The sequence below is a fragment of the Styela clava genome, chromosome 13 (assembly GCF_964204865.1).
Source record: "Styela clava chromosome 13, kaStyClav1.hap1.2, whole genome shotgun sequence".
NCBI classification, from domain to species: Eukaryota; Metazoa; Chordata; class Ascidiacea; order Stolidobranchia; family Styelidae; genus Styela; species Styela clava.
In genome coordinates this window covers 14,869,946-14,881,088 of record NC_135262.1, presented here as the reverse complement: position 1 = coordinate 14,881,088, position 11,143 = coordinate 14,869,946, and the positions used below count along the sequence as shown (strand labels likewise).

Sequence of the window (11,143 nt, the reverse complement as noted above, 5' to 3'; positions counted from 1 at the left end):
CCCATGTACATTTGAACCCATGCGTATATCCACGGATTCAATCTATATGCGGGTGCTAAAACCCATGGGTTAGGGTTAGTATGGGTTTAACTATCCGTGAAACAAAAAAAATTTCATAGGTGCAATAGCATACAGGTGCAATTGTCATGGGTTCAAATGTACGTGGGTTCAAATGTAATGGAACCTACCACACTATGAGTAACGTGTCAAAATAGAAATCAGAAGAAAAGGAAAATCAGTTTCATTGTATATACGTGTTCGATTTGAGATTTAATCAATCATAAGCTTACTCCGATATTTTGTTTTAATAGATGTCATTGCAGAGAATCCTACTTCACAGCGGTAAGTTGAAGGACATTGAATCGAAAATCTCAATGCCTTCTTAGAGAGAATGGTATATTCATGTTGGAGGCTAGTCCATAATTTTCCGATGTCTGTCCTTGCAAAATCAATTTTGAGAACTAAATCTTTACGCAAACTGGAAAATAAAATCTGAAAATATCGGTATCACTAATGGTGCTTTCTTTGCACAAAAATGATTTACAAATCCACATGTCCTAGTGTTGTTCTACAATTCCAGGAAAGTACCGATCGATCATCATCCATCATCCATCCAGCCACCATCAGCAGGAAATCATGTCTGCGGTGCCCCTTGTAACTGAAATAATGTCGTTTTCGGAAATGCACAGAGTATAAAACAATAATTGAGCACATGGAGAAACATCCGTGGATTCATCTAATTGCAAAGAGAACAACGGACTGGTCCTTAAATCTTCCACAACGTGCTGTAAAATATCGTCACTCGTTTTAGAAATACGATGTTTGATTGTATTGTTTATTAGTCAAATTAACTTGGTAGATTGCTGCTTTCCCAAAGTAGCTGCTTCGATGAGACAGGGCTTTATCAGTTCTTCACCGACGACGTGGGGTTTATTTGCCTGGGAGATCCGGAAGGCGATGCGGTACGATCCATCCAATAATGAATAATTTTGGCGTGCTCACATTCCACAGGAATAAAGACGAGAAAATTTCAAATTCTCAGATTTTCTCCTGAAATAATCAACTGTTTTTCCTGCCAAGTCGCCATGACACGACTCAAAGTGTTTCCTCATTTTACCGGTACCATACTTTTCTGGATGAGTATTTTACAGCAAACGACGCATTGCGGATTGTCCGCGAAATTTTTGATACTACTTGTAAAGCCGAATTCTCTAAAAGACTCTTTTTAAGTTCTTTTACTCAAATACATCTCAACAGATTGCACAAGAATAAACACTGCAGCCTTATTAATATGGCCCGCAGGTGGCTGAACTCTGATCTAAAGTTTTCATACTTTGGTTTCCCGCAATGCTTATTATGTTTTGTGGTAGTATTGTGGGCACTGATTACTGATTTCCCCCTTTCTTGATGTCGCAATAGTAATAGTTATTAGCAAATTCCTTTTCATATTCGAAACTCTGACTCCTAGAAGAATGACTTCCTGCTGATACTCATGGAGGTGGCTTTCTCGGCAGTTTGAATAATTCTAGGTTTTTGTTTAGTTCGGGCATCTTCAATTGTTATCGTGATGATTATCGCTATTTCGTCGTCGTCATCTTTAGTGTGTTGTTTTTTGCATCCGACGTGTCGCCTTTTTCTCTTTCACGTGTCGTCGTTTGATGTATTGAATTTATCATCGTCCCTCCAAGCTCAGTAAGATATTTAGGATTGCATTTCTGGTGGTAACAGTTAAAAATGTATTTCTTGTTATGGCAGTTTAAGATTACATTGCCTTAAATAGCGTTGTGGTTTGAATTCATTTAGTAATCTCCATGTAAAGCGTCCTTTTATGCTGTATTTTGGATCGTTCAGTAACATTATGATATTTGCATGTACACAGTTCGATTTGTGTTGCATTTACATGTATTGTTTTACATTGATTGTGTATCAGGCATTTTGGTACTAGGCTTTTATATGGAGTTGTTTCCGTGTGTATTAGTTTTTTATTCCGTATCAGTTGTCTTTATTTGTTTGGTGCTAATTATTTTCATTTATGTTTCAGGCAACAGTTTTGAATATTCTCAATAAAACGAGTCTGGCAAATCGACATGCCCTCTTTTTAGAGTTTGTCATGTCTTGTGCCCCCCTTCAAAAACAACTAGCTAACAGTAAGCTGCAAATAACAGATAGTGAGCCGAAAGTATGTTTTATTCAAAAACACGTTGAAAATGTGTGGATGAAACGTAAATATTCAAAATAAAGAAATGTAAATATCTAAAATAAGGCGGACAAGATCAAACCTTTAGTTTTCGTCCGAAGTAGCCAAATCTGGTAAAGGAAATTCATTTCACTACCGGTACCAGGCATTCTGACATTTAATATATTCTAGTGTTCGGCACTTACCGGTACAGGGTAACAGCGTATGGTACCGGTGTTAGAACTGAGACAACGCAGTTACCGGTACGGTATTAGGAATAAAATATTTTACATGTTTCCTATTTATAATACAATGACTGAATAACCGTATTGGTCTAGTTACGGTCCACATACCGGTACATACTTGGTCTACCTACCGGTACTGGTCTACAGGACATACCACAGTCTACAAATATACTGACACCAAGCAAGCAGTCCATGATTTCGAAAAACAAATACCGGTAGCGAAGAGCGAAGCAGTATTTACCTTTGACGCCACCGATACCCACAAAAATAATTTGCAGAATCAAACCGGACAGCCAGTGTTCCCATGGATAAAATAAGACAGCGAAATTTTAGACGAAATATCAGATTTCAGGCGAAATTTAGAAATAAATAAAAGTGATAGGCTTCTGGCAAAAAAATCAATCTTTAATCACTGAAAATTTGAAAGTAATTGGTCCAGTATTCGAAGAGAAACCCGATTTTTCAATGATAATGACGAAAGAAAATAACAATAACAACAAAATTTTGAAACGATCGTTATGTCCACTAAACGTGTCCAATAAACGTGTCCAAAAATAAATATTAAAATTCATTGTTATTTTTCGATAAATCCTCCCTTTGCCTTCACTACACGCATCTGATTGAAACTTGACTGCACGAGGCACGTATGGTGCTTTCTGAAATTTTGTCCCAACAGGTCATCAATTTTTGCCTTAAGATTAGTTGATGTCAGTCTGATACACGGGAGTATTTCAGCTTTGAATTATTGCAACAATTAACTTTTGTATTCGCTAAACGGCGTTCTTGTCGTCAGAGACCGCCCTCGACCATTACTGTCCAATTAGTGGCGTAGCCAGGGAGGGTGGTTTTGCGGGTGGACCCCCCCCCCCCCCCCTATTGAAATATAAAAAAAATAAAATCAATTTTCTGTATCATAGTCCATAGATAGCATTTTTCGTAGCTTGAAATGTTTTTTAGAACCTCCAAGACTACTAAAAACACGCGTATTCCAGCGTTCGATCTGACAGAACCCCCTACCTTTTGAAAATTTTCTGCTACGCCCCTGTGCCCACCTGAAACGAAACGGGCACGTTTTTGCCAATTTGTCCGTTACGTCACAATACATCTTATCATAATCGCTAAATTATCCGAAACCTCGTACGATTACACTTTGAACAGTGCTAGCCGCTATCACGAACGCTCCCTCATTTAATGCAGACGCACTGTGACATATCATGCAAAATGCCGAAAACATGCCCGTTCCGTTTTGAATGGTCAGTGATGGACGAGGGCGATCTATAAAAGACAAAGATCGGTAGCGCTATAAACGTCCTTCAGCGAATAGAAAAATTAATTGTTGTAATGATTCAAAGCTGCTTGCGTACCACTAGTGGTGCGCGGAACTCAGAACTTCTCTAAAGCATAGGTTGATGACTTATTGGGACAAGATTTCGGAAGAAACTATACGTGCCTCGTGCAGTTAAGTTCCACTCAAATCGAGGCGTGTGATGACGGCAAAGGGAGGATATATCGAAAAATAAAAATGAATTCTATTATTTATATTTGTAATGCTATTTTGCTATATTGTAAATATTTCACTAAAACATTTGTCTACACTGTCTGATCACCCTGTATATAGAAGGTGAGCTGCACCAAAAATATCATGGTATGGGAAACGAACACACAGCTCCATAGGTCATTTTGGAAGGATCAGAATTGACAACAGTGCAAGCAGCAAAATCAATGACAATCAAAACAATTCTTGTCCACGTTTTCTGCTGAGGAGCATCAAATATTCCATACCAAAGGAAGTTGTCTAAACTACCCGGAGGAGAAACCACTCTAGTCTGAAATAAATAAAGAAGATTAATGGTATTAAACTTGATGTAAAATCTAGATAGTTGTAATATTGGATAATCAATATGTTAACGTTTACACAAAATAAAGCGAACTGAATTATGTTGGTAATCTACGACAAAGGCAGAGATTCAAAGTTCGAAAAGCTGAAATGTTTATACAGCTTTGTAGCATTGAGTCAACATCACGTATCTGATCTTCAAATCTTGAGAAAATATTGATTTGATCGATGATTTCAACAATCTGATCAGAAAAAATATAATTCTTCCTACTCAATCTCTGAAAATTATAAAGGCAAAATTGGAAGTAGGGACTGCAGTCTTTTATGAGAAACTTTTAAATTTGAGCACTATTGTTCAATGCGGTCAAGCAAAGAATGTAAGTTATGAAACTTTTTGAGAAAAACTTTTTGATTTGAAATGGACGATAAATTGAATTGTATACGATGACTGACAACTTTGTTGTGTGCGACGATAACAGAAAAACCGAATCCACTATAATACACGTGGAAAAAAATATCGAACTTGCTTTACGATGATTAAGTTTTCAAAATAGTCCTATAAATTTGATCGCGGATGTAGAGCAAAAGCAATATTTTATGTATGAAATACTAAATCAAAAATTTGAAAAGGTTCAATGTGCACATGATTAAACCAATATTTCTCAACCTTTATTCCTTCGAAAGAAATCGCGGGCGAGAAAATCTTTAAAAAAATATTTGGATTATCATAAAATAAATATTTATTCATTATTAACCGTGAAAATACAGTCAAGATTAAAAATCTATATTATAGTAGATAAACTGTGAATATTAATACAATACAATTTTCGTGAGACGTGTGATGGGATCTTTTTTGAGGTGATAAAACAGTTGCCACTGCGTTCCCCAACCCGATCTAAGTCTGCGCACAGGACCTATACGAGATTCAAACGTTATATCTGATCATAAGTCTTATCTATAGACATCAATATTAAGCAATGACGTCAGCATAATCGGAGATCATTGATCACGTTGGTTATAAAATTGGTTCTGCAAAAGCACATCGATAGTAACGCACATCTTCAAAACCAATCCATCATGATAAACTCTAAGAAAAGTTTTAATTCTAACACACTTGACGGTAGTTACGTTTATACCTTCAAATCAACAGTCATATTTGTCCATACGCTTGTCCAATAACGATGTGGAGGATTTGATTTTAGCAATTTCGAAGAAATGAACGTATTAATAATGGGATCATTGTTCTGTATGACAGCAATTTCCATCGACATTTGTTTGCAAATAGAAACTGCTCGTAAATAATCGACATCGGGTTTTTGATGGATTTCAGTCCAGTAACACAGACCTCTTTTGTCATTTTTTACTTCACAAAATTCTGAGAAAACATAAACGCAAATAAAAAGATTCCTCAAAACATATATCAATGTCATAGTTACATGCTTATGTGGTATATGAATTATATCATGGTATACTGAAATTAGACTTTTATGAAAATGTTCATAAGTCTTACTTTTTTGCTGTATGCTCATAGATACAGTCGATCCTGCGATAAACATTCCAAATTTATCTTATTTAAAACTTGCCGGATCCTATGTCTAACTCAGGGTGGTCCAAGGTTGTCGGCTCCGGGGCCCCAAAATTATTTTTGGGGCCACAATAGTGCCAAGAATAGGTAAGCAGTGCAATACATAACAAACACTTGTATTGTGCAAACACATTGATCAGTATTTGTCATTTATTAAGCTAACACATTAAGGCATGTAAAAACCACCAAAAAACTTTCTAAAACCTACAAAACTCTTTCTATATCTACATTTAGTGTAGGATTTCAAACTCTTCATAACGGAAAAAGTGCTTCCGCAAATTTAGGTAAAATCTTGACTCTGGAAATGCTCATTGCTCACAAGATTTCAAAATGCCGTTCTAAATTATATTCTTTTTTCATCGACACAACTTGCAGACATATCAAGTAAGCATTGTGGTGTTATTCCTCCCACATCTAGTTGAAAATCTGTTTGAATTTGTCAACTTTTTTTTTCAAACTTATGTTTACAAAATAACAGATTGATTGATTTCACAATGTGAGGTACAGGAGAGTAATTACTAAATTTTCCGGCATATAGGCATTATTTTCCGCATTCGATTTTTAGATTTCTATGATGCCAAAATTGTTAGCATATATTCCCGACCAAACGTTGCCTCAGCTAGCCATATCACTAGTCAATTCAGTGACATTAGTGATGTAACAATACGTCAGAAGATTTTCTGGTTAATTTTATGACTAAACAACACAAAATGCAATTTTTTGATTACCGTATATTTCCTCGTTTTTTAGCCCGGGCCCATATTTTTAAACCAAACTCACTAACCGGGCCCTTATTCAAGCACGGACGCTTGTTGTTTTGTCAGGTTGTTTGTTTGTGAAGTCACATATAGATAAGATCGATCGTTACAATTATAAATATATTGTCATTTCCAGTTCTCAAGTATGATTCGAACGAGAATAACGAAAATTTTGACTTTTTCTACGCACCGCAGGTACAAATCCGCAAAAGAAGAAAAGTTTTGCGACGCCCTATCAATATTGAAACGAGAATATCGATTATGGATGAATTATGTCGTATAATTAGCGAGTTATTTATTAATTAGTGATGGTACACGCGGTGTCACTATAGAGTCATGAATCGAAACCGCGGTTTCGATCGATAAGTCTTCGGTCTCCCACCGATATTCTCGTTTTTATGTTCTGTTTTCACGGACGGCTATTCAAATGGGCTCTTATTAATCAAGATCGGGCGGTAAAACGAGCATATACGGTACTTTCCGAATGCGACGCGGGCCACAGATAATGAATCTGCGGACCGCATGTGTCCGCGGGCCTGGATTTGCACCATTTCAACCCTTTTCACACCAGCCTTGGCTATTCCGTTTGTGACGCCTCTCTACCGTGACAATATATATTTTTAAATTATTCATAAATTTTCAAATTTAATTTGACCACATAATATCAATATTCCTGAACTGTATTATGCTGGCATAGATCAATTTATAAGTGTAACCGCTTGTATTACAACGTAACGCGTACCCCGAATCTTATGTAAACAACCCACAATCTAGCAATCCTGAATTTTGCACACTTTCTATATCTTTCTACGTATGCTACAGGCAGCACTTTCTCGTCGTTGTCGTTGAAAACCCCACTATTATATTATAGTCCAACATCGAAAACGAATTTTTGTCTCACTACCAGATTGTAGGCCTGAGACAGTTATTGACATGAAATTGACCGTAATTGTAAAATATACAATTAACTGATTAAAAACTAACGAAAAAAAATATTGACTATCATTTTTTGCTTGAAATTACTTACCATGCATACTCCCCGGTGTTGTTGCCAGCGTTGATGCCGTCGTATCTGGAATAGTTTCTTTTTTGAGAACCAATAAAGTCACCGGCACAGCTATTGACACAGCCAAGATCACGATCACCACTCCAATAACAATGAATTTACGTTTTGCTGTTGAAAACACGAACTTGAAAAAATATTTCGGCAGAGTTTGTATGCTAAATTTAGAATATTTCCACTTAGGTTTCATGAAAACCGTTCGACATATAATTGCTGCTTGTTGTATAACGTTATAATGAAGTACTATGTACAACACGTATAAATTGAAGCATCAATAATGGAAATATTATATTTAAAGAACGATTCCACAAAACGGCACGTAATCACAATGAAGTGTTGTTGAAAGTTGCAACCAATCATTTGATCTTTATCAAACGCGGGCTAAGATCCACTGTTTGGGCTGAACTCTTTGGGTCGCCGAATGAAATACTAACCTAGTGACTCTACTAAGTTGTGAGTGTGTCCTTAGCAGGGATTACTATGTATTTTCGTTATTTTTTATTATTGCAATTAATTAATTAGATGATGCTGTGTTCACAGTAACACTGTGCATTCTCATTTGTCACCAAAAAATCATTATATACCATAGAAAGCGTGCAAACCTCAGTACTTCAGCAAATATTTCACTTATAACTAAAGGGTTTGAATACGACAACGTGATGAACAACTGACCTTATTCAACAGTTTTTATAAATAAACTTACTTTTAGTATTTTCATTCCATAAAGTGCCAGTAGCTGATGTTTACCCAACTGCTTGTGTATTTTTTTCTTGCGATCATCTTTGTCTTTTACCATTGCGAGCCGTTATTGTCTGTATTGAAAGTTCTTCAAATTTTGTTTTAAAATTTAATTCCAGATACTCCTGTAGCAGGCATATAAAGCAGACTATAAAAGTAAATTATTAGTTATGATTCATTTTTAGTGCAAAATGCCCAAATTTATACCCAAGTCTATCGAACGTGTACCTAATTCAACTCTGCTAGATAATATTCAGCGATTTTTCCAAACGTTTGCGAAAATTTCTTAGGTATTGATTTAGGTTCAGTACGAAGTTTCTTTTAATGCTTCATTTACTTTCATTTTCACCTTCGATAATTCCACAAGCTAGCTGTGTGACGCAGGAGATAATTGCATTCCAATGTACATTTATTTGAATTATAAGTCAATTTAGACACAGGCGTAAAGTTAACAAGTTTATGAAATGTTTTGTTTTATGTGTGTTATGAAAATCCATTAAAAGTCGGGTGTATCACGCACAAATTTTTGTGGCAAATTTGGTTCTATGTTTGCGTTTACCGCTTCGTTTGAGTAAACGCACATCTTCGTTCGTTGATGAAGTAGTACTGAGAACTCATCGACTTAATTTTGCTTTAGGCTGAAGGCATTTTCAGCGTTTTGTGTTCTCATTCAAATAGTAAGCTAATCCTATTGGGCTTTGCATTTTGATAGGGTTGGTAACGTGACATACAAATACAGCCAATATAATACAGCCAACTAATATTCATATAGCGGCAATGCTGACTGAAATTTTCAAATTAGATCGCGATCGACTGGTCGGTTATATGTCATACCATCAATAGGGAGATGTTCTTGCACATTGACGTAAAGCCAACTAATATTAAAAATAAAACATCTTATTATAATCGAACAGACACGGGAATAATGGGGTCATCATTCAGGCATGTTGAAGAGCAATTGTAAAAAGCAATTCTTATGTAATGTCTTTACAAAAGTTATGCAGTTTGCTGTTCATTCAGCCTTTTTATGAATACATAGAAAACATATACAAAAGAAAACTTTGAACGAAGTATCAATATTAAAGTTTGCTTTCAATCACATTTCACACAAAACCCCAAGAAGTCTGAATGAGGAATTTTCATCAAACACTCCTTGGGATACGATTGAACGTGAATGCCCATGTAAGGTCTTGCATAATTGAATGGTCTATTTAGAACCCAGCGTGTGTAGGCATCTGTTCTTCCATTGGATAAATAAATCTTTTTGTCTGAAAAGATCAAATAGGAAATAGTTGAACATAAACTTCGCGAAAAGTTAATAAATGCAATAGATACAAAACATTGTGGTATTACATTGCAGGTGAAGACTTACCTTCGTGTTAAATGCTATTCCCGTCCATATGTGATGATAAGTATGCCTGATGACGATTCGTGACCGGATTAATGCAACCATCTTATAGAAATGATCTTTGCTGTAAATATTTGCTGCATTTCCGCCGATCGTTCGACAACTCGCTTTTGCTTGGTCTAGGTTTAGTCGGTTATCATTTGTGATCAACAAGTAGCACTTTCCATCGTAAACTTCATCGCAATTTTCTAAATACAAGTGAAAATGTATAAGATTGCCCATTTCAGAGGTTCCCAAACTTTTTGTTCGTACGTCGCCAAATTATCAGTGAAAAACTCACGACGCACTTACACGAAAAAATATTCTGCTTTCAAATAAAACTCAATATTGTGATCGTTAATGTGTACTTTGTGCCTTTTAAAGTTTGTAAACATGTAGGCCTAATAAATAAAGGCAAAGAGTCAACTCTTCTTACGTAACAGAAAGTGAATGACATTGAAAGGTAAAATGAAGTTATTGCTTTATATAAACAGCATTTAAAATAAAAAACATTTATGATAAATGCATTTTAGTTATGTTTAACACAATTCTGTTGATTTTTCTTTGGGAATACTGGTCTATGGTGGCCCATCGTTGTCACGCGTAAAATAAAAAATAAATTCCAAAAACAAAAAAGAAAATTGGAAAATTAAATAAAGTTTACAAAAATAAAACAAAAATGAAATGAAAACGGAATAAAAAATTAGGAATAAAATTAAAATATCGTTGACAAGCGTTTTTATTTTGAAAAATGTTGCTTCTGCCTGGAACCAACGTTGTCATACATACTTCTACGCTTACAAACGGTGTTCCCTGGGTTTCCAATTGACTACTAATTTTCATTGAGTGCAATAAGTTTAATTTCTAAATGGTATATGGATTAAACTTTCCACAAGTTTCTACTTGCCCCAAGCAGAAGCAACATTTTTGAAAATGAAAACGTCTGACAAAGAGGAACCTTCTTTATTTTTATTTTAATTTACTTTTTTTTTAATTTTTTTTTTCATTACCATTATTTTTTTATTCCGATTTTATTTTAGTTTCGTTTTTTTTTTGCAAATTTTGTTTTATTTTTCTAATTTTTTTTTTTGTTTTGATTTTTTTTTTCAATTTTTCGCGTGACAACGATGGACCACCATACTGGTCTATTCTATAACTATAGTGAATATAGCTTGCATAAAACTATTAAATTATTATTTAGAGATTTCTATATTTCAATCTGTGGAACATGTCTACAAAGTTTAAAACTCAAATAAAAGTAAAGAAATAATCTTGTGTATCATACCTAAATCTTTTCTTGTAATACACTTTTCTTCCAAATCGTTTAATCTGGTCTTAATACCTGTTGCTATAT

At 35.1% G+C, this 11,143-nt stretch overlaps 1 protein-coding gene across 1 annotated transcript; it reads right to left on the bottom strand.

Moving 5' to 3' along the window:
• Window positions 1-3,983: 3,983 nt before the first annotated feature.
• Window positions 3,984-5,526, bottom strand: LOC144431235 (uncharacterized). The gene is made up of 2 exons (XM_078119080.1): window positions 5,395-5,526; window positions 3,984-4,247 (listed from the first exon to the last, which is right to left on the bottom strand). The coding sequence occupies exons 1-2, from the start codon at window positions 5,521-5,523 to the stop codon at window positions 4,062-4,064; spliced, it is 315 nt and encodes a 104-aa protein (XP_077975206.1). The 5' UTR covers window positions 5,524-5,526; the 3' UTR covers window positions 3,984-4,061.
• Window positions 5,527-11,143: the final 5,617 nt, after the last annotated feature.

Coding starts and splice junctions, on each gene's coding strand:
- LOC144431235 (XM_078119080.1), bottom strand. CDS start 5,523: ATGGAAATTGCTGTCATACAGAACAATGATCCCATTATTAATACGTTC. Junction 4,248..5,394: donor ATATGACTGTTGATTTGAAG/GTATAAACGTAA, acceptor TATTTATTTCAG/ACTAGAGTGGTTTCTCCTCC.